The sequence below is a fragment of the Pomacea canaliculata genome, linkage group LG9 (genome assembly GCF_003073045.1).
Source record: "Pomacea canaliculata isolate SZHN2017 linkage group LG9, ASM307304v1, whole genome shotgun sequence".
Classification (NCBI taxonomy): domain Eukaryota; kingdom Metazoa; phylum Mollusca; class Gastropoda; order Architaenioglossa; family Ampullariidae; genus Pomacea; species Pomacea canaliculata.
In genome coordinates this window covers 8931105-8954996 of record NC_037598.1, presented here as the reverse complement: position 1 = coordinate 8954996, position 23892 = coordinate 8931105, and the positions used below count along the sequence as shown (strand labels likewise).

At 43.9% G+C, this 23892-nt stretch overlaps 2 protein-coding genes across 23 annotated transcripts in view; one reads left to right on the top strand and one right to left on the bottom strand.

The window, feature by feature from the left end:
* LOC112571897 overlaps positions 1 to 23892 on the top strand; it is a 60443-nt gene that overhangs the window by 1254 nt on the left and 35297 nt on the right. For 6 of the 14 annotated variants that reach the window (XR_003100907.1, XR_003100906.1, XR_003100911.1 and 3 more), the window contains exons 2-5: positions 2002 to 2245; positions 4305 to 4517; positions 13449 to 13709; positions 14820 to 14913. Coding sequence is in view for 6 of the 14 variants with exons in the window: in XM_025251272.1 (XP_025107057.1) it covers positions 13608 to 13709; positions 14820 to 14913 (196 nt within the window). In the remaining 8 variants the exon portion in view is untranslated. Of the gene's footprint in view, positions 1 to 2001; positions 2246 to 4304; positions 4518 to 8931; positions 9858 to 13448; positions 13710 to 14819; positions 14914 to 23741; positions 23880 to 23892 lie in introns of those variants that run through there. The other 8 variants (XR_003100913.1, XR_003100910.1, XM_025251270.1 and 5 more) reach the window with 7 other exon arrangements.
* The window catches only part of LOC112571894 (S-adenosylhomocysteine hydrolase-like protein 1), a 104110-nt gene that overhangs the window by 61885 nt on the left and 18333 nt on the right, over positions 1 to 23892 (bottom strand). For 2 of the 9 annotated variants that reach the window (XM_025251253.1, XM_025251255.1), the window contains 3 exons: positions 11405 to 11489; positions 10498 to 10509; positions 8893 to 8925 (listed from right to left, as the gene is read on the bottom strand). In XM_025251253.1, the coding sequence (XP_025107038.1) occupies positions 8893 to 8925; positions 10498 to 10509; positions 11405 to 11489 (130 nt within the window). Of the gene's footprint in view, positions 1 to 8892; positions 8926 to 10497; positions 10510 to 11404; positions 11490 to 22271; positions 22402 to 23892 lie in introns of those variants that run through there. The other 7 variants (XM_025251254.1, XM_025251259.1, XM_025251258.1 and 4 more) reach the window with 5 other exon arrangements.

Here is a 23892-nt window from a genome sequence, read left to right as displayed (position 1 = left end):
CGGAGAGTGGAGACACTGAAGTGGGTAAGAACCACAGCCAGTGGCCAGTTTCCCTCACTCATCCAGCCAGCCACCCAGCACCCATCCGACATCATTCTAAAAATAAAGTGGTTGAGGTTCTATAATCCAAAGCCATGATTTCCTTTTCTCTCTCTTATCCACACTCTCTTTCTCTCACACAGCAACATCTGACACGCTCGCATTTTTGTTTCCTGCACATGCGCAGTGGCTGTTGAAGGCCAACTTGCTCCTGTTGTTGTCGCAAATATTTGTTTACTTGTTGTTACCTTTGTTCTTTTACCAGCTTTCGCCTCCTCCCCGTCGCTCGCCCACGGTCTTCAAAACAGTGTGTGTGGGTGTGAGAGAGAGAGCGAGGGGTGGTGTGATGGAGGTAGCGGAATATTCTCGTGGCATTGTGGCTAAAATTACTTATTCTCAACATCGCTTATCAGACCTCGCCAACAGCTTTTTCATGTTTCTGTTGACATTTGTGAAGAATCCGAGAGGGGACTTAGGCACCAATCACCTCTGTGTGACTGGATTAAATCTCACCAGTTCGATAAAACAGAAATTCAAGATGCAAATAATATCGTTAAAAAAGTAGGCGTAATGACAGTAAAGTGACTCCATCCTGCCGACACTTCTCGCCGCCGGTTGACACTGATTAAAAGCATCCTTTGTTCATCCCAGACTTGTTCCCCACCCCTGCCCTCCCAGTCTTAACTCTGATGGATTAGGGGCAGGACCAAATCCTATTTCCCATGCATCATCGCTGCTTTCTCTTTCGTCCTTACTGCATCCCTCTGAACACATCCATTAGTTACCTGCCCCTGCTGCACCTACTTTTCCCTGCTTCTGCTACTCGGTTTCTCCTCCCGTCATTCCTGACAGCCATGTCGGGTATCTGAAACGACGACTTTCTTCAAAACCTTGCTGCTAGAGTGTAGGAAAACATGGCTTGAGGCGAAATTCGTGCACTTTCTGCATCAAGAGATGTAGTAGTGGCCCAGGTCTACAAATAACGCCGACACTGCGTGGGTTATCTTTCCCTTAACGAACCATGATCGTGAAAGGGTGGGTTTTGCAGCCAAGCTGTACAGTGCGATCATTATGGCCTGGTAAATAACTTTAAGACCTGCCAAACCAACGACACCACGCATCCCACAAACACATTATCTTTTATCCATTCACACTCTTTCTTCCCCCACATCTTCCTACAGGCAGCAGACATTGTTGTAAAAAGAAAGAAGACCTGTTTATGTGACCACACTAGGAGTTCAAACCATGAAAAAATGTCTGTTTATAAGTAAAAAAATAGTTATTGCATTCTGTTCCCACAGGAGCAGGCATTATGTTCTAAGGCGTGGAAATCCTACATCACATTACTAACGAGTACTATTTCATAAAAAGAACCATTCACGATTTAACAAGATTCGCACAGGGGTGAAGAAGGATTTAAGCACGATCCAGTGGCGAGGGCGTGAGACATAAGGCGGAACCAAACAAAGCCCATCATTCAACGCGCAAGCTGTGACACGAAAACTTCTATAGCCCCCATCACCTTTCTTACAAGATCGCCACCATCAACTTATATGGTAAATGTCCAGCACAACCTAAAGTCCGCAGGGAGGTGAGCTGTAAGCGGTCCACTTGGTCTAGCTAGGACAGGGTAGGGAAGGGCAGGGCAGAAGGATGGTGCACGCTCGACCCTTTTGTCCGCCGCATGGGGTCGTTCATGTTAAATCAGCTCCACGTCTGCCACAGCAAAGATGCTGGACCACAACACCACAGCTTGGCCAGGCTTTCTGCTGATGTGGTGTAGTGCTCTCACTGTCAAAGCTTCAACATCCTTTTATGATAATGTATCGCTTCAAACTGCTGTTTGGCACTTAAATCGATCATCTCACTGCTCATAATTGCCTTCTTCCACCACTCACAACTCTCCCCCCACCCACAATTACAACTAGAGTAACAACACTGACAACAAACTAACCTCTACAGATCCTTCGCAAGGTCCGCAGCGACTGCTGCATGAGGGCGATCACCAAAGTCAGAGGCCAAGTGAGGGGAGGACGCATTGCTCTGCCTGCTACCTCGCTCTCATCCGACACTCAAAGCTATGGTCCGTGGGTCCCGGGGCTGGACGTGGACAGACTACGACAAGATGCTGCCATGGTCTTCCTCCCCTCCCCCGGGTGCCTAACCCTTGTGCATTTATCATCGCCAGAGGTCGCCACTGCGTATGGTAAGTGATGGTTACAAAATACGTTCTTGTAATTCAAGGAGCTAACGTGGGCTGTGGTAGGACGGGGGCGTGGTGGTGGTGTCGATGGCATTCTGGATGTGGTGCATGGGTTTGAATCCAGAATATCAATTTGTTGGGAGGAAACACCATGAGCCCATACGCTTACGGATTAAGTGAGGATTCAGTGTAACAGTCGGGCGCCACCTAAACTCACCTGATCTTACCTAACAACTTCATCTTTCTGTATATGAGGGGATAGGGGAGGCGGGGGAGAGGAAAAGATGGAAGTAACGCGAGGCAGACGAGCGGGGTGGAGGTGGAACTTAGAGACAGCTTCCACAGCATCTCCATCACACCTCGTAATGCCATCAGGGTTCGCAGTGGTTCGTCAGGATATATTCATATTAATACGCAAGCCTCGACCTCAGAACATATGTCTCACCGCTGGAATACTGCTCTTAAAAAGACGCAATGGAGGAGGGCAATAAGCATTTTATAAGCATATCGAAACGTAGTCGAACCTAAGACAGCTTTAAACAGTTCCCATAAATCCACAAGGAAATAATGGGTAAAAATAGCTTCTGTAAAAAAAAGGACTTGCTATTATTGAATTTCTAAACTTTCGAGCCTGCTTCTCGCCGAAATGAGAGAAATGGCAATGGAGTAGGGAGAAACGGAAAATTTTGATTTGTAACATTTAACACAAGAAAGGAAAGAATCCTGTATTGAACGATGTCAAACGTGGGTCCCTGATGGTCAGATTACTTCTCGACATTCCTGCTTCATGTGAATTATTTGGCTGTGTAATACCGGATGCAATGTTGTGCTAATATTTTCCCTTCCGTGCCCAAGAGCTCTTCACAAAAGTTTGGAAGCCGACACCCTGCACGCTGTGCAACAAGTTTAGCACATAAAGTTATTTAAATACACGCATGCGCGCGCGCGCACACACATAGAAACACATAAAGAGAGTGGTGGTGTACTTGCCGACATGCTTACCAAGGAGAATGAGTCATATTTACCCTCTCTCACACATGAAGTAAGATCCTAGTGGGCGAGTAAACAAATTCAGTGCTGCTACCATTCTGTCACAAAAGTGCGTGTTTAGACTATTTTGCTTTTTGTTGTTGTTAATTGTTGTTGTTAAAAGTACACAACACGTGATCTCATGTTTTTGACTCATGACGTCATTCAACAACTGCCGCCTGTGTGAGATCATCGGGCACAAGCTTGTGATGCGATGCTACAGAACCAGTGACGTCATAGACCAGAGGGCGTGACGCAGGAGAGATGGCCGGTGGCTTGTGAACGGAAAGTTGTTATTCGCTCTGACCTGTGAAATGAACTCATCACCCAGTCACTGAACAATAATTCTGCGCTGACTTTAAGGCTAAACACAGGCTCAAGCCACTATCTCCTGACGGAAAGAAACTAGGTTAGTGATAAGTAGGTTAGTCATAAAAAAATGTTTTCCTCCTTCCCATAAATCCTCCACTTTAAGATGGATTCGGCTGCTCGGAGCTCCACCCACCAGCCAAACCCGCCAGCCCCGACATCGTCTCCGCCACGCCCCTTTCCCACCCACCCGTCTCTTACCTGTGGTCTGCTTTCTGGCACTTTCATCGGAAACGTAAAGTTCAAAGTACAATTTGTTGCAGCCCTTCATCGCCATCGACCAACTTGTCTCCTTTCGCTCTCCCTCGACCCCCTCGCCCAGCCCCGTGCTGGCCAAAAGAATCGACAAGAGATCGAAGGCAGACCCGTTCAATCCATTTCGATCCGACGCTTCCCTGCTCGCACTTCATCCCTCTTCGCAACAAGCCCCCACCCCCCTCACCCTACTCTCTCCAGTTTTCTCACCAACGTTGTAGACCCGCTTCCACAGTGCTAGGAATATCCTGATCGGAAAAAAAAAGAAAGAAATGGCGTCGGCCAAAATACGGAACGGTCCCGGAGCGGATAAAAATAAACCAAGTCAAGAATGGATATACATAAAAAAACTACTAAATACCCAGCTCAACAAAGCTCATTTTTTTTTTTTGCTTTGTGCCCCGTTTAGCTACCCAGGAGGCAAAGATTTCCCAGATTTCCATCTCTATCCTCCTATCTGCCCTCAGCACCAAACTCAAGGTGCAGGCGCGTGCGTCTCCAAAAAGGCAACGAAGGGCAACGCTGACAGCTGAGCAACAAGCGCCGCCTGGTGGCCAGGACAACGAATAAGCGGGTGCTCCCACCTGCACAACTCTTACACGACTCACCCCACAACGGCAAGGTAAGTGCAGTATCAACGTGTCTTAAATATCTTTTTTTTCTCTCTCTCTCACCTCCCCCAACTCTCTCACTTTCCTCCCACACCTCGTTATTGTTATTTGCAGGAAAGTTACCACTTGCTCGAATTAACCCCCGCGCACTCGACACGCTCGCCAGGATATCGTGGAAGGCTCTTGTTTTCGCCGCAGTTAATGTCGTATTTACCGAGTGAACCGTTATACACACGAGTTGTTAAATACAAAGTTGCCGTGCATTTATATGTATAGTGTTTCGGGACAAATGGTCGAGTGATTTTGAAAGAAGCACTTTTAAGCTCCGTCTTGTCCAAAGAGATGAGAAACAGTTGGCGAGGAAGGCCGAAAAGAAACCCCCAAAAAACTTCAGTCTACACATTCTTCTCTTATTTGTGAGAAGCTCCAACATACCCGTCTGATAGAGCAGAGGTCATATTATGCCAATTAATTGTAGAAACAAGTCATACCAGTCCAGGGGATGGGGATGAAGATATGAAGGTGAAAGGTGAAGTGTGACACTAATGACTTCCTGGTACTACCTGTTCCGACAAACACTAAAAAGCTGGGCTCATGATCTTTCATTAGCGAAGAAGGGTTGTTACTATCTCCTGGCTGTCTATGTTGCCGCAGCCCGCAGTTCTTGCAGTCTCAGGCACGGTTCCCAAACTACACCGCCATAAACAATCCCTAACTAATGTTCAAATTAGCTGTGGTGTCCAGTAATGTCGAATAATGGCATCCATAGAAAAGCCACTGTTGGTTAGAACAGACTGTACGAGAACCCTAAGACCCGCTTTCTTGTCTGACTTTTGTCATTTCATTAGGGTGCGTGAATTCCGGGTGTGATGCCCAACAGACAGCGTGCTTGTAGCCTAATCTGAGAGTATAACACAGGAAGCCTAGATGAACAAGTAACTGCCTTTATTGCCTGGAGATGACGGTTTTAGAATTTGGAAACAAAGCTTCCCTGTAATGTTTTATCTAAATTAAACACATCTTGCCTGTCACCAGATGGCTGCGTAGACTGGCACACAGCACCTCGATTTCCCTGCGCGTGCGCACGCACGCACACAAACACGCAGGCGTCAGGGGGTCAGAAAATGAAGGCAGATAAACGAGTCCCAACATTGCGAAAGAAGATGCGTTTGAAGAGTGAAATCATTGCAAGGGAAGAAAAACTTGAGCAGTCTTATGTCTGGCAAATCTCGGGAAACAATTTACAGTGACGCCCACAATAAACGTAAACAAGTTCCCTTTCTGTCAGTTTGATACAGTCAAGAAGTTACTACACACTTTTTTTTCACACGCATGCACACACACATATACACACCGATTACTAGTTTTATGCTCGATGTTGATATGGACTATAGTGCCTTACGTATACATTTAATATTATACTTGTTAACATAGACAACGCCGAGAAGTAAATATCTATTGTTCTCGCTAAGCGAGGACTTTCTGAGTTCCATGAAAAACGACTGGATGTCAGCTCGCATACTCTTGTGATAAAACTTTATCATAAGGAGAGGCTATTAAAGGGGGCACATGTGCCCTCAGTTCATGACAACTCTTTCAACCTGCTGACCCACATTATGTGAGCCGTTCAACCCGCTGACCTACATTCAGTGAGCCGTTCAACCCGTTGACCCACATTCAGTGAGCCGTTCAATCCGCTGACCTACATTCAGCGAGCCGTTCAACCCGTTGACCCACATTCTGTGAGCCGTTCAACATTCTGACCTGCATTCTGTGAGCCATTCAACCTGCTGACCTACATTGTGAGCCGTTCAACCTGCTGACCTATATTTTTGACGAAACTTCCGTCCCCAAGCACCCTGATGGAGGATTAGCCAGGTCAGCAGGAAGCCACCATCAACCATCTCCCCGCTCAAACGACTCGGTGCCAAAGCCTTACCCGGAGTCCTCGAGCTCTTTGTGAATAGAAAGCAGAAAATCGATCTGCAAGCATAGCAGGCCGGTTGCTTCCAAAGGAAAAGATTGATTGGCTCTGTTACTGGCGGAAGATATTATTTATTTGTCTTGCCAGCAATGGTATTAAGACTGACAAGATATGGAGCCATCGCTCTTTCGACTATATTGTCACGCGCGATATACCCAGCTCCATTAAAGTGGTTCAAAGAAGCCGCGCGGAAGCAGCGCATAAAAAAAAAAAAAAAAAAAAAACCGCAAATAAAAATGGGTTTGAAATGGGTTTGGGTGGAGGCCGCCACAAAGAACTGCAAGAGCGCATGGTGTAGACACCTTCTATGAACCAGATGATGTCTTAAATGACAGAAGACATAGTAACAGCGTTTTCCCGTCTCACATACACGAAAACTGCAATAGCTTTGATTTTAGTTTTCAAGCAGGGCTTCTGCTAAGGCTAAATTCTTTGGGGTCCCAGGGACCCCTTCCTCAGATTTTTAAGGGGTCCCTGTTCTTCGCCCAAATTTGAATGGGACCCCAATGACGAAAATTGAAGGGGTCCTCCGAACTTTTAATGCGTACTGTACGCAATTTTTTGCGTAAGCAGAAGCCCTGTTTCAAGCAACGAGTGACTCCCTTTTGTAACTTGTCGTCAAACTTTTGTGTGTTTTTTTAAAAAATATTCTTTTATTGACATTTTCTTCACAGCTAACTGACCACTTCAAATATATATATGGTACGATTTGGGGGTTAGAGGAAATTAACGGGGCAAATGGATACAGTTCAAGGGAGGTAACTACAGTTCCTGGAACTTCTCGATTGCTTAAGTTGCACGAGTCAGCTGTTAAATAAAAACCGAAGGCGGGAGCATACCAAGCTTGATTACAAACCAGGTTCGTCTGACGATTACGTGTTTAAGCACCAGTACACACCTAACAACACCAAGCCTTTTTTGCTTTTGATCACACCAAACCTTGTCCCACCTGCCCTCAATGTAGCAAGTATCTTATCTCCCTTTATAATTATGTTAGTGCTAGCAGATTTGACTAATACCCTACACTAGTCTACATTTTGTAGAAAGAAATGACTGCAGTGTAAGCATGTAAATAAACTAGTAATTTCCAAGACACATTTTGTGTTTTTAGGAGGGGTCGCTGAGGTATTTTACCATCAAGCTTTCAACCTTCACTTACAGTTACGCACAACAAAAGAACTGCAGAGTTCTTTAAAGACACAATACATGTTGATATTACAAAACATGTGTTTCGATGAGCGTAAACATTCTTAAGTAATCTAGAGCAGAAGTATGTACATATGTGCACAAGCAGAGAAGTGTGGAAGTCACAAGGAAAGGATAATAAAGGATAAGATACTTTAAAGGCCGAACTTCTGCCCTATGGTGGTAAAGAATGGTTCAAACTGGCAAGGTGACGAGCACACAGTGTGTTACTTTAGCTACTTCATTAATTGCTTCTACCCAGCCAACAACTACCTTCTCCAGCCTGAATCATTCTTTCCAGCCAGACGGTGGAAGTTTAGCCTTTAAGGAAATGATGCTCAATTAGTGATGCTCATCCGAAACACCATGCTTTCCAAATGTATAACAACAGGTATAAGTAGCAAAATCCCAACTTAAACGTGTCTGAAATAACAACATACTGAAAAGCAAATTTCCATAAGACCAGACCCATGCTGTAACTCTAAGCCTTAGCGCAATCCATTTCCAGATGTTAGTAACTCTACAAAAATGTCAACAGAACTGGATTCAACAACCCTCCAACAGCAATTGCTATGGCTGAAATGAACTAGGCAGATAAAGGTTTGGTAGATGTGGTGGATATGCCATCATATGTAGTGAGTCAAGACATGCAACAGACAGTGTGGCACAAGCCTTGCTAGTAAAACTTTGCTATATACAGACTTCGTTTTTCAAAAATTATTTTCAACTTTTGGTGATCAATGATCAAACAAGAAAATTAGTGTCCAATATCTCTCCTTTTCATTATGCTGATTTATAACGTCATACCCTTTTTTGTGAAAGGGCGGATGGAAAACAGGAGCATGATAGTTATAATAGAGAAATTTAACAAGAAAACCAAAATAATTAATAAAAACAAAACCAAAACAATGGGCACGTGAATCTGGCAAACTAACTCCAACTGATAATAAGTGGTAAAGTGCCACAGTCATACAAGACATGGTGCATTTATAAATTACTCAGGAAAACATCTTGGACAGTAAAGAAATTTGAAGTGCTAGATGCATGACAAAGCATGCTTTTCCTTTTAACGCTATCACTTTAAAATTAGTGAATCTGCTTACAGTCTTTTTGAAAAACAAATATACCAAGCTTTTTGTGACTCAAACACAATGAAGGCAAAATTTAAGTGAAAGGTGAAAAAAAAAAAAAATCACAGAATGCGTAGTAGGACATACCCGTTGGATGTGTTCTTGGGTTATCGTCATCGCCTAGTCAGTAGAAATAGCATTAGGATAAGTTGTACAATTTTATCCAAATAAGAAAGGAATTTTAAGACTGCTTTCATCCTGAAGAAGACCAGAAAAATGATACACAAAATGAAGTTGAGATGAAGAATCAAGTACCCGATGAAAAGTCTTAAAATGATTTTTGTGCTAATACATCAGCTTCTTAAAAATTTCTTCTGCAAGCTCCCTCTGAAGACTTAAAAAGTAAACATAAAACCACTAGTCCTCCCACCCCCTAAAAGCAGTTGGTTCATGTAAGAATGACTCAAAATGTGTGAAACATCAGCTGGAATTTAACAGCTCCACAAATCAACAACAATATTCAGTGATCATCACAAATTTGGCAAGTCTCAACATATGCAAAGAACACTGCATGTAATGCCAACATTCTCTGAAGCGAGCACTTCAAAATTCATTTTTGAAGGGTAATATGCATTTTGTGCAAATAAATGTACCTTAGGATAAACCATCAAGTACATGAAGACAAAAAACTCCGTCAGTGAAAGTCATAATTAAAATCCAACGACTGAAGCATGCACTTCCAAAATGGTGACAACCACTTTATAGAAATAATTATGGAAAACAAATATTGATAACAGAAGAACTGACATTTAATTATTACGCTGTGCTCTGAGTGAGATATGAACTGTTGGTAATTCCATGAACAATACTCCATGAAAGAAATAGTTACATCATGTACTTCTCCCAATAAAAAATATATAACTTATTACTGATTATAGGAAATAATTAAAGAAAAAAATCAAGGTGGATAGCAATAAAGACTGGTTTCTGTTGCAGCCTTCAAGCTTTAACTTAGAAGGGCACAAAGGGACCTTGGCACAATTTCTTTGTAATGCTTCTGAATAATAACAATTGGCTGGCAGTAACAGGTCAAGGAGTGCCTGGTAAATGAGGTACCTTATTAAAAAAACTGTAAGGAAAGATAAACCATTTATTTCACACACCTTTTTATTCTTGAACATATGTTTAATGTAACATTATTTTAAGTAAACAAACACCGTACTCTGAACAGTAGCAGAAGGAGGCGATATGTCTGAGTGGATAGCATATATTCCTTACATAAACGATGTCCATAAAGAACCTCCTCCTTTCTATCTGAAAGCATATCACTTAAGACAAATAAAGCAAGCTCAGTGTTCATGCTATGACATACATCAGATGTTGAAGTCACAACAATGACTGTTCACTAAGCATAAACAAAAGCCAATGACTGGTGACCACATTGGAAACACAACCCCATGTGCTTGTGCACACATGCATAAGTGTATGTGTCTGTGTGTGTATTCATATATTTATACACTTCCCACCTCACAATAATGCAAGAATCCTCATTTCTCCAACATCAGCACAAGTAACAACAGGTGGGCAGATAACAAGTCATGGACAGTATTACACGCACCAGTTCATACCAAACCAGAAACAAATGGACTTAAAAACCAGATTTGTTTCAGGCACAAAGACAGGCAAAGGAAAGGAAAACACCTGAGATTGTGTACAACCAGTTACAGGTTGATGAGAATGCAAAAATCTTACTTGTGAAGCATTCTGAAAGACAAAAGTAAATAATAAATAATAAATAATAAAAGCTTTTTACTTTCCAGCAACCTCAGGTTCGGAAAAGCTCTAGTGACACAGGAAGATATAGGATCTGTTCACTACTACATAAAATAAATCAAATATTTACTAGACTAAATATATATATAGCACAAACATTCCTGAAATTTTCAGTTAGTGGTATAATATTGTAAAAAAATATGTGTATTAATTTTTAGAAACTGTAATATGCCTATCTAATCCATTTCTTTCTTTTAATATGCTACCTGTTGTAGACTCTAACACCTCACACACCCCCGCCCCCTAACAACCTGAAAAGGTTAGGGGATGACCTTTACCTTTTTACCTAGTGTACAGCAGACAGTTTGTGTGGGTGACATGGAGGAAAAACCAAATTTTTCTCATTGTAAGGTAAGAGCATTTTTGTTGGATTGTGAAACAGGTCTTGTAATTGTTTCAACCCGAAACATCTGATATATGTTGCCTATGTCACTCTCCGCTAAAAGACAAGTCTAATGAAAGATTCCAACGCAGCGGCTTAAGCCTAAGGGAGGTAATACCATCTAGCCAACAGCTACATCATGAGTTGTCTCCCTTAGATCATGCTTGTACAACTGCATGCCACATACAAGGCACAGGGATCATGCAGTGCAGCAAATCAAATGATGATAAAAATACACGCCTCCTCCTTTCAACTCAGTGCCTCCAGGTTCATCCAGAGACAAAAGAAACTAAAGCCCAAAATCCATCATGCATCTGGCAAACTTACCCCATGTCCGCATGCAAATATTTTTATAAAGGGATGTTTCTTTGAAACATTTATTTCATGAGCTAACAAATGTTTTTAAACTCTGGTAAACTGCTATGTGGCAGAAGGCAAACTTACCAGAACTGTAGCTGTCTGTTGATGACTGTGAGACAGAGCGACTGTGTATACGGGGTCTGTTTGGTGCCAAGTTGTACTTTATTTCCTACAAAGAAAACAAAAGTACTCTGTCACCATCCTTAAAATAATGCACAATGCACTCAACAGCCAGTGCCTTTCCAACAATTTTGAAACACATGAGATTAACTTTTAGCAGTTTGAACCTAAACAAAGTTCTCAAAAACAAAACAAAATGAAATTTACTTGACAGCAGAGCAAGAAGTCATGAAATATAAAAAGTTAAAGAAGTACTGTAAAGTTTGGTCTATGAGTTGACCTGTAAGCTGCACCCACTAGATTTTGTAAAAATCTCTCCTTTTTTCACAAATATGCTGCAATGGTTTATAAGCTGCAAATATGTACAACTTAAAAGCTGCATGGTAAACATTTCATCTTGTTTTTTATAGGAAGGTGTGTGCTTCAGCAACTGATCTGATGCTTTCATTGTATGCGGCTTTGATTTAAAAATATGAACAGTTGACACCATAACAACATTAACAGCTAACAGTTTATTGAAACACTAATTGAACTATGAAAAATCCAGAAAAATCTACAAACAAACCGCATCACTGTTTAAGAAGCAGAGTTTAAAGATGGGGGGGGGGGGCAAAAATTGCAGCTTATAATCCGAAATTTACGGTAAACACTATCTCTGTCGAGCCAGAAAAAAGGTGGTCACCAAATGAAGACTGATAATAGAAGACTTACTGGACTGAACAAAAATCACACAAAGGACCAGTCTTTCAAACTGCCAGGAGACCTGTGTTGATTTGGCACCTACTAGCACTCAAATGAAACTATGGGGAGGGAAGGAGAGAAGCTAAGGTACAAGGACTAAATAAAAAAAGTACAACCGAAAACAGTTTTTCCTTTGACATCCAGAAGTGTGTGATTAGTATTGATGGGCATCAAACAAAATGGAGAGGAAGGAACACTTTAACATAATTGTAATGGGTTTTTTTGCACTCGCATCCTAGAGATACAGGCAACAAAATGGCAGGCAGGGCATATAGAGTTTACGCCAGCAGCCTCGAGCTGTGATGTATAGAGCTTTGATAATGCCTGTGCAAAGATGGGTCATGCATTCAGCAAGCTGTTAACAGTTCTGGGTAATACCTGTACAGGCTACTGATGGTATTCATCTTCTTCTCAACATGAAACACAATAAACTTTGTTTTGAGAGAATTATTGTTTTTATATCTGTGCGTTGCTTTTTAAAGTGATTTAAGCTAGCCTTTGATAGTGGGTTAGTGCTATATAAACTCACTTTATAAATGTCGTTATGGCATGCAAAAAAGCCAGATGCTGAAGACAAAGGTGACGACGATAGTGGCAGTGGCGATCACAAGGGCCAGTCAAGGTTCCCCCCCCCCCTCAACTCCCTTCTTTCATTCTTCATTTAGTCATTTGAGTATCTAAATATCTTTGATACCACTTAAATGTAAAACATCTTCCAGCTTACAAAGAAATGGGTTTTTTAAAAACCTCTTGGTTTGTAGGTACTGCTAGCTAATTATTCAGCAAGTAAAAAGCCAACACAAGAATAGTACTCTGTGTGTGTGTGTGTGCCAAAACAGCTCAATATAGTGAATTTCTAAGATCTATAACAGGAAGTAGTGTTAAAAAATGCACCTTACAGTTTTTATAACACTTTTACATAATTGTAATGGGCTTTTTAATGCTCGAATCCTAAAGAAGTTGTGGTTGAAACCTACCATTAAATTTCAATACAGTGCATACAAATGCTGTGAAATTGAACAAAGGATGGTACTGCACATACTTGCATGGATGTACAAAGCATTTCAAAGATATGCTGTATAAATCAGGTACCAAGATATAGCTTTGAGAAAAAAGCTGTATCCACATTTTGTATCACAGCACTCTGCCTTAGATAACCACAACCTTATAGTTACACATTAATAAAGCAAAACAACAAACACAATTTGTAAAGGCTACTGTGCTATTGGTTTTAAAAAGGAATGATGAAGTGAAACATATTTTGCAGCTTCAACCGACGACCTTAAGCTGTAGCACACACCAGCTGTAGGCAGTGAACAAAATGGTGAAAGGGAGAGCAGTGGGCTCGCCAAGGTGGATGACAGCTTGATGGATGCCACCTCAATGTCACATTCTTGGTTCCCACAACAACTGATAATAAGCCAACATGCCCCAGTGTGGGCTTGCAGCGGACTTTCTACATCCTAAGAGTCACCTTCAGGGCCGTCAAAGTCAACAGGAAAGACACTGTGCATACAAGAACATTTGGGTGTGTTCAAGTGTCCTTAAGAGCTTTATGACCTATATGCACTTAACATTTTATGCATCCAATAATGACATGGTTCCCATGATTTATGCAATGTTTCAGTTTTATTAGACAAAGGATCTGTTTATTATGGTTCCCAATGAACTCAGGTTGGATCAGTGTACAATTTTACAAGACACTGGTTTGAATAACAATTTCCTTTTTTAAAACAAAATGTAGAGAAAAAAAAAAGGGACTTCATTAAAGCCATAATAAAGCCTTACTTAACAATGCTGCATCACATTTTTTTTAAAGAGGAAAATTAAGAACATTGGGTTGTATCCTTCATCCCACCTCACAAAATTCAACTCAAGATCATATCCAAATTCTCCCAAATCATTTTATGGAGTGTAAGGACAGTGGATGCACAAAGTTGTCCATTCAGCCTTGTGTTGCCTTTTACAATCAAGACTTCAGACTTTCACTAAGATGTGCCTCTACAAAAGCTCTGATGACATCTGGTGATGACATGACAAAGTGTGGTGGGTATTCAACCCAGACACCATGAGGCACACTGGGAGAAGGGGTATATCTTTGTGTTGCACTTTTTGGCGAAGCACTCTGTGCTCACTGCCAAGTAGAAAATGCCAAAAGTAAAAGCGTCTTTTAATTTAAAAATAAGATGTAATATGTGGAAGATGCAAGAAACCACAGCAGGTGGTATTACAAGAATTATTACAGCCTCAAATTATATAAAGCCCCACACCATTTTCTGATTACCATCCAAACTCTAAACCATAAGCTAGCGAAAAAAACACTATAATCTAATTTTATATTATTGAAATTGATCCAACTGAACAATTTCTCTTTCTCTTCTCCAGGTCTCTCTCATTTCGGCATTATCAAAGCTTTTATAGGAAGCATCGCTAGTGCTGCACTCAAGAAACTCAGTTTTGGACTGCATTTCTCTCTGGTTCATTTCGATACAATTACCAATAAAGTTCTCCTAGTTTCCTCATCAAAAGAAGGCAAATGTCTAACAAGCCAAACATGGCTCCAGAATAAAGACCTGGAAAAACTCAAGCTTTCTGTGATCTGCCACCAAACACTGACAAAATTTTTTTGCACTTTCAGTGTCTGCTGGGTGGAACCCCCGCTGGTAGATACTGGAAGCAAGAGTTTCTGCTAGGAATGCCTACTTCTTGGGTACATCACTTCAATCCTGTAGGTGAGTAGAAAGATACCAAAGTGCTAGCCTCACCTGCAGAGACCTATAATTTTACTTAAAGTTCATAGTTTGCAAGTCGTTGCACTTTATTTAGCACCTTGATGCTAATGGGGGAAAAAACATCCTCTTTAAAGCTCATAGTGACATGGATGAATATTAAAACAAAGATCTGTGGGGTACAGCCTTTGCTGAAATGTGAAGTACCAAGAATACATGCATTTTTCAAAACTTTCTTCAAAAAAAAAAAAAAAAAAAAAAACAAAAAAACTTTCACACATTAAACCAAACAAAGCACAGGTCTCTCATAAAGAAAATACACATACATATGTATGGTAACATTCAGACAGATTTTGTTGCTAAGTAACATAGTAGACTTTGCTGCTAAGCAGCATTAGGCATGGTCTGTGCACAAATATCCAAAACACTGTGCATTCTTATCCCCTTTGTTTGCTATACTTTTGTCCTTCCCCGTAGTGAACATGATTTCAAAGTCCATCGACCTCAGACAGGATCCAGAAGGAATGATTCAGTTCAAAGGAAGGAAAGGCTCAAAACCAAAAAGAAATTTTTTTAAAAGATCTAACCCTTGCCACTGAAAACATTTTTCAGGACATCTTTACATGAATAAAAAAGCCTGGTTAGTAAATATAACAGAAGATGCTGACTGCAGCCTGTCAACTTTAAATGAGGATTAACACAACCAGGAAACATTCGTTAGAACATGTTTGTATCAATAACACCATTCAACAATGTCTTTCTCAAAGCAGGCATCTTTGTAAACCTGCTGCACAATGCTTTTCTGAAATAGAACTGGCCCTTACAGCTACATTGTTTTGAAATAGCAAAGGTTGGGGTCAGTCTGCTTTATCTGTACTATAGTTCTTCAGACTACAAAAATCTGAATTTGACTAGTTCAGCCATGCCACAAAGACACAAAAAAAATCTTCATGTGCACAATGCAGAACTGGGACCTCGCCACCCAGCGCATTTCCCTCGGCCATTCAGGATGAACAGAGGTCTACAGGCCCAGCCTGTTCTTATGATGGACTGCACAGTATATATACACACATATTTTCTACCCTACCCCGACCTCATGCCTGTGTTTGCGCGCGTGGGGAATGTGATGGAAGTAGTCTGTACAAGGATGAGGGGAAGGGTGGACGGGGCGAGGAACGAGCTTTCTGCAGCTCACTGCAGGCATTCAGCACAGTCAACGTCGTCGGCGCCCAGTCCAGCGCTGACAGTATCTCAACTCCCAGTCACCCTGGCAACGGAAAAGCTCTCCAGTCCACAACCCCGCTGCTCATTTTTTTGTTTTCCTGGTGAGCCGGAAACTAATTCTTTATCAGGAGAAAGGTATCACGAACAGTCTTCATTACATAGAAGAACACAGGCTTACTTTTCTTCCCACATTTCCACAGCAATGACTTTTTCTCGCACCCAGCAGACGTGTATCAACACGCAGCTCTCTGTCCTCCTTGTCCGCAGGCCCAGCATGATGCCGGAGTTTTGTGGGGCAGGCCACAGCACCAGGCTTGTTTGTGTTCTAGCAAAATATCAGTTGTCGACACGCGAACACCCAGATGTTAACTACATTCTCTCTGTTAATCAAAGGTGAAGACGATGATGGTTATTATTTGAATGCGAGGATTTTGAAAACAAACAGCTCACCGGTCGATATCCTTGTTGTCTCCCATGCTGGTCGCAATGGTAGAAATCTAAACCCTTTTCTGTCCCCCATCTCCCCTCAAGTTCTTGCCCTCTTCGTCGTTCAGTACATACTCCATGTGTCACTTATAGGTGTGTTTACATATAACCAGATAGTTCCATTGGATGCGTTTTTTATTTCAACATCATGTTTCTTTTCTATTCAATTTTGAGACTGAGAGGACCCTTTTCTAAAAGGCTAAACCTTCATGATCAGAAACCGTAACTGATTTTTTTAAATATATATCTATAAATATTTTTTAAAACCTACATGCGTGTGTACAATGTTAGAGTTGGGTGCATGACAACGACGTGGATTCAAAGTCAGCATTTAATACACCCAAAGTCGTCCATGTGACCTCTTACCACCAAGTCTTCAATGTTGATGTTATTACACTAGTAGCTATGTGTATAAATAAAAGATTTCCAAGCTCTACCGATTTTGCTGTACAATGAAGAACGCATATTTCTACTGGACTGCGGACTCTGATCACGTGATCCAGCAAATGCCAGCGAAGGCCCCAGAGACTCATCCTCTCCAGTTTCACGCGCTGTGGTTGTCTTGGGGTCGAATTCTAGACGTGAATACATATTCGCTGAACATAAATTTCTATTCTGTAAATTTTTGTCGAAAACAAAAAATATATTTCGTTGTAAAACAGACTGGATAGGCTCGCTATTGTTTATGCACGGCTTGCAGCGAGAGTTTGTCCTGTTATTAGCAGGTGATAGACAGCCGTCCACTTAACGAAGATCAGCGCATAAAATCACGGACCTTCATTTACGTAATGTAGGTCTGTGCATAAAAATTTAAAGCACAAGCGCTCATCATGATGACCCACGCTCGTCCTCTGCGGTCATGCGCACTGCAGGAAATAATAACCAGCAGCTATAGGCGCCCTGCGTCCCTGCCACGCCCGCCACAAGCTCGCCGTTCAACGACAGCGGCCATATCTGCGGTCCAGCACCAGCAGACGAGGACATGCGCACCGAGCCGGACCTCGCCACGTGACACCTGGCAACCAACAGTCGGTGCTGGCGCAGTGCGATTGCAGGGAGATAACCGCACTGAGGTGTTAGAGTTGTCTGGCGCGATGTCATGTTTAGCGAGCGCTCTTTGCGGCCTCCCCACCATTAAAAGCCTCGCTGTTCCGCAAAGAGGATTGGGGGCCGAGAGGGGTGGGATTTTTCAATAACAAGTCCGTTCAGTTTCCGCTTTAAAAAAATAAAAAAAATAATCCCCCATAAACTGGCGTGTGGGCTCCGCGCGCCCTGATTGACCCAACTAAGCGAGTACTGTCATGCCAGTGATAACTAGGCTGTGATAAAATGCTGGCAGCCGCACCAAAGCCACCGCTCTCGTTATGACCATTTTTTTTCCGCTTTATTCCAGAGCGATTTTTTTCCTTTTAATGAATCGTTCAGAAATATTCCCGTGCGCGCACTGATCAAAAGAGAACAGGCAAGCCGGGCACCAAGGACAAGCATCTGTCAATCCACGCTCAGGCTTTGTCTAGATACTCGGTCTGGGTGGGGTTGCATACACGTTTCCTCATCTTCTTCATACATACACGTGCCTTTAACCACAATGCGGTAAAGGTATCATTTTCTGTACAAAATCTCAGACCCGAAAGTGTACAATCCATCCCCACCCCACATTTTATGCCACAACTTCCGGCCGTAATAAATTGCACGACAAAGGCGGAAAGTTTATGGAGAATTTCTTACGAGTTTAGCCCCTCCCCTACAAACCAAGCTTTCATTAGACACGACTTTCCCCGGCATCCAGTAGGGCAACTTGCTGCATGCCACCACCCCACCCAACCCCTTCTCTTCCCCGCTGAATCTGATCGAAACAGTGACCCATCTACAGCAAGAAACCTGGATGGTAAGAAGATTAAGGGCGGTACCGTTCCTGAACACAGCACTATTGATACGATGCCATATGAACCGCTTCCGCTCGGTCTTAAGACAATAAACGCGCCTGCACAACTGGATTCCTCCTCTACCTCCACCCTTCCAGCATATTTCCTAGGAGGGGGAGAGTGGTTAGGCGGGGCGCTGATCGATTTAGGAGCTGTTTTCTATGTTTGAGAAACGTGTCTGTGTCTCCATGGAAGGGTAGATAAGATGACGGTATCTGTTCGCATTCTGAAGCTTTTCCCTAGAGTTTCTGACCGCCCTCTCTCTCTCTCACGAAAAAACAACGAGACAAAATGGCCTGGTCCTGGTACTTGTGTTTGCCACATGAACTGCCTACTGTTCTTAGAGGAAAACAAAGCAGTTGATGCACGTGTGGCACCACAACTTATCTGTCTTCTAGCAGCAAAAATCTCGCGAACCCGTGACACCATGCAAAGCTCCCATTCCACCCCCCGGCCACAGTCTTCCCTGTCACAGACCTCGTTTCTCCCCCTCGCTTGCCCTCCCACCTCCCAGCCTGCTGCCCGTGACGCACACGTCAAAGTCACAAGGAAGCAGGAACCTGTAATTTCACATGCAAATGTCTTCTGTTCGCCAGTGATCCACCAACTAGGGGACGACCTGTCTCCTCGAATTTAATTTGACAACAACGAATGTCCGTATGGTCACGCGAATTTGTGTGTTGGTGTGAGTGCGAGCGCGCGCGCGCGTTGTGAATAATTTCTGCAGTGTCCGTAACAGCGACGGTGTCAAGTATAGGGACGCGGCAGGTCACTCATTTATAATTACAAATGGTACCGTGGGCTTTTCATTAGTTTTATGTTTGTGCAAATAAGGGAGAATTGGGTCTGTAGTTGATGCGCTGGAAATTGCTCTCTGCACACCTCGAGGCGCAGGCTATAAACGCTCCACTTTACTTCCGAAACAATGTTACATCAGTCGTACCATTGGCATCGGGCTTAAAAAAACATTTAGCTTAGTTTACTTATTAACCCCTCTCCCCCCAGCACACAGGAAGATGAGTTTGAGGGGTTACAAAGAAGACATTTACAAGTGTTTTGTCCTCTTGCCAGGCAGGAATTTGCCAGGGTTTGTCGCTCCGAAAAAACATCTGCGCTACGTCCGATGAAAGTAACGGAACCTTTTGTTGGCGACCTTTTCACCTCATGAATCATTCACCGCAATCCTACTCTCTGTAAAGTTATACAAGCACACTATCCAGGTAGAAACACAGAACCGTCTCTTATGGACAGTAGGGGGTCTGACCATAAAAACAAGAGATGATTAGTAACAGCAGCCACGCCCAACGGGCTGTAACGGCGATACAAACACAAGCAGGTCTTTCTTGAGTTGCCGTCGGCCTGTGTAAGGAATGCCTAGTTTCTACCGTGCTGTCAGTTTAGTCTTCAGGTCGTAGTTATGAAGCAGTGGTACAAGTCTGCTGACAAGTTTTTGAGACGATGGAAAGGGACAGGACTTATGAAGCCGAGAGGGCGGCACCGGTCAACAGAGGACGGCGTACAGGAGTGAGAGTAGTTCAGCACAACGAACTCAATCTATCGTACTACCTTATCTACGGGCGCCACGCTAACCAGGAGCCAAATAACTGACAAGTCAGGTGAACGAGGCGTCCGTGTGGCATCGCAAGATCGATATTTGAAATTGTACCCGCTTAAGTACCCGACCGCCAGCTTTCTTTCGTTTTCACCTGCTGCTAACGGACAGCCTGAGGTGACGACAGATGAACAAAAGAACCGTTGTGTAAGACAGCTCCTGGGAGAACAAGATGATACAGGTGCGTCTGAAGGACCCGTCAGTGGCATGACCAGAACAATTTATGGATATAATAAAAGGCGTTATCATACGATGAACAATTTAAAAAAACAAAAAACTACCATGTTTGTCAAAACATTTTTTGAAAAGCAAGGACAAGCAATTTTTAAAACTTTTCAGAAAACAACTTGATATTTATTGCATTCAATTCCTGCTGACAATGTAATGTTGATGGAAAACCGAAAAAAAAAATTAAGACTGTTTATATCGTTTCTATTTAGTATAAGTTGACCTTATACAGTCTCGCATCTTCTAGTGGCCTGCAAAATTTATATAAAATATAAAGTAAAACGCTTGGATAAATTTCGGAGCGGGCCCGAGGCTTTCGAGGCCACCTTGTTTAGAAGCGTAGGCCTTCAACAGTCACATTCCACAAAATGACATGTTCCAAACTTCAGGTAGAAATGGGCGTTTATTGTAGCACTTCTCCTTGGCACGCACCACCAGTGAAACACTGTCAGGCTTTCAGTTTGAAACAGTCTCATCTTTTCCCCGCCTACGAAGTTATCCCCCTTTCCACTACCGGAAGAGTTCGCTGCTTGACGTCCAAAACCTTCTGTCTCGCGAACGGAAGAGATTTTAAGCATTAGCTTCTGGTAAAAAATCTTTCAAAATAAAAGCATTCGGTTTAGCATATAAGAGCGGGCAAAGGACGCAAGACGTCAGAAGCGAAACGAAACTGGGATAAGCAAAAAATTATCCACAAATCAGCCAGTGAAAAGGCCAAGAACTGTTGACAAAAGGTCAATAAACCCAACGACCAACTGGTCTCGCAGTTCAGACTGCAGCTAAGGTCACGATGAACAACTCCTCCCCTATTCCTCCGCAGCAAGAGGTTTACAAACGGTGACCAGGTAATGTTTGGACAAATAAGCCAGTTTGTAAGAAGCGCCACAGCAGGCGGCACATGCTGACAGAGCGGCCAAGCGCCGCAAAGCTGCGCCTACATGTCAGAGGTCAATGACGCGAGCTCACGGGTCTTCTACAGGTGAGCAGCACGGAGGTTTAACGGGGCGTGCGCAAACTGAGCCTGTGCATCAAGCCTCAGGCGACAGCAACTGCAAATGAAACAGTTCCCTCCCCGCTTTCTCCCCCTCCCTCTCTCTCACACACACCAACGTATCTCAACACCTTTAATCTCTTTACGGGAACATATCAACGGCAACCCGCAGTTTAAGAAGCGGGCATTCGAAAAGCAGTAAAAACCAAGCATCAAAGCCGCTACCATCACGATCATCACTCTCATCATCACGAGCAACAGCTGTAGCAGTATGTTTACGTGCATCAGCGATACGTATCGCGTTCTGCTTCTTCTAGTCGGAGGGTGGGAGCTAGTGATAGGGGTGGGGGACACCGATACATATTATCAGAGCCTCATCTTATAAAAGGTCACACCATGCTTACTTAACACGTGGCCGGCCGGCTAAAAATAGACAGCAAATTAACTGGCATCGGCTACGGCACTGAGGAGGAAGCGCGAGTGGTTAGTGAGGGTTGAGTAGCAGGCATTGGGGGTGGGGGCAGACAGGGCTGCAGGGGTTGAATGCAAGATGAAAGATGCGATGATATAAAAAAAAAAAATAAAAAATAAAGAAGCTTATATACCAAGTTTCCTGCGCAAATCATCTCGACACGGGTACAAGGATGGAGAATATAACCAAGGTGTGAAGGGACTGGTGTTTACCCTGACAACGGGAGTGGAGGGGAGTCACAGCCTGGACTCGACCAACCACGTCAATGTGCTGTATTAAGTTTGTCCTCATAGAAGAATTGAGCGACATTCAATAGCAGTTAAAGATGAAAACTTAAACTTGAAAAAAAAACATAAAAGAAAATGGGAGAAAAACAAAAAAGAGAGACGATGATAACATGAGTGTGGTCCTCAAGAGTCTTACCTTCACGGCTTTAACCTCGCGCTCTTCGATCATAGCCGAGGGCCGCCTCGACCGACTGAGCAGGGGCATCAAGTTTGCCATGGTGGTTGCTGTCACTACTTTGCCTCCCGCAAAGTCAAGCAGGAACCTGACACACGAGTACCTGTAGAACTAAAAAGTGGGATCCGGCCCAGTCGTCCTCCTCACTGGTGCGGTCACTGACAAGCCTGCGCTCGATCCTAAGCTCTACGAAAACCGTCAGCTCGATCTCTCCCTCCCTCCGAAGGAGTCGCAGTGCGCGAGACAAGACAGGACGTGGGGGACAGGCCAGCGGACGACGAGGAGGAAGCGTGTCTGGCGGCCCGCCGATGGGGCGACGTCATCAACAGGTTTATGCACGAGCAAGTCGAGGCGAGGAAAGAGAGTGCGGGCTGACGTCTGCCGCCCGAACGCGCGCACCAAGCCTACTTACTCCCCTTTGCACCGGACAAGACCGCCAGGCGGCGACAGCAGCAGGCAGCGGTGAAGCGCGGCGAACGCACGTAGTGGGTGGAGGTAGTAGTGACGGGGGCTGGTGATGGTAGCGGCGGCCACACGCATACAACGCCGCCGCACACACAACGTCAGCGACAAGGAAAACCAGCGGTTGTGGTCCTCAGCGAGAAAAAAAAGGGTGCGGGGAGGAGAGACAGATTTAAAAAAATATTTCCTCCTCTCTGTCGCTCTGAAGTTAACACTCCGTTTGTTGTGCTGCCGTAAATCTCTCTAATCGTCGTCAGTGGACGTGGTGGTAGTTTGTCTTTTAAATGTCGTCGTCTCCTGGCTCCTTGTGTAGAAGATCAGTCATCCCAGACCAACAGAACTTGTTTGATCGTGCCGTGCAACACTTCGCTGTTGTTGAAACGCCACGCGACACTCTCTGAAAAGGGTGACGACTACGACATTACAGTTTCAGCCCACGGCAGCAAGATTCAGGAGGATGGTTTTCAGGGTCAGTCTCGCAGCACACGCCCGCTCTAATTCATACAGAGCCACAAAACGCTGCAAATTCTCTCACCCGTCGCTCGGGGAAGGGCACGCAACACCCCGGGTCACGGCTGCGTCAGCTGAGGACACACAGACCGGCGCGTCCTGCACGAGGCCTGCCACAGTCGTGCGTCGCTGTTCGCACGAACGGAGAAGGGATGCTGGCAAGCTAGCTTTGCGTCACGGGCAAAGTGGGTGGATGGATGGGTGGGAGGTGAGAAATGGGATAAAAAAAGCCGCCGTCGTCGTCTTCTTCTCCCCTGCAGCAAGCCAGCACAGGCGAGCGACCTCAAAGAGCAGCGCCCCGCCCTGGATTCACCTGTGCGACTACCTTCCAGCAACTGGCCCTACGACTTGGGGGATGTGTGACTTGCCTTCAGCGGGAGAGACAGACAGAAAGGCGACCAAGCAGACGACAAGAAACAGGATGAGGGTGACGCTGACCCTGTGTGTCGTCGACCCGAGCATGCAGCCCGCCCTCGCAAGCCTCCACAGAAACAAGCGACGAGCACTGCCTTCACCTCCCGTCCAGCGTCATCAAAACGACCCGAGCAGTGACTAAGTCACCTCCTAACAGCCAGGACTACGTCTGAGTTGACGAAGGTGAGGTTAAATT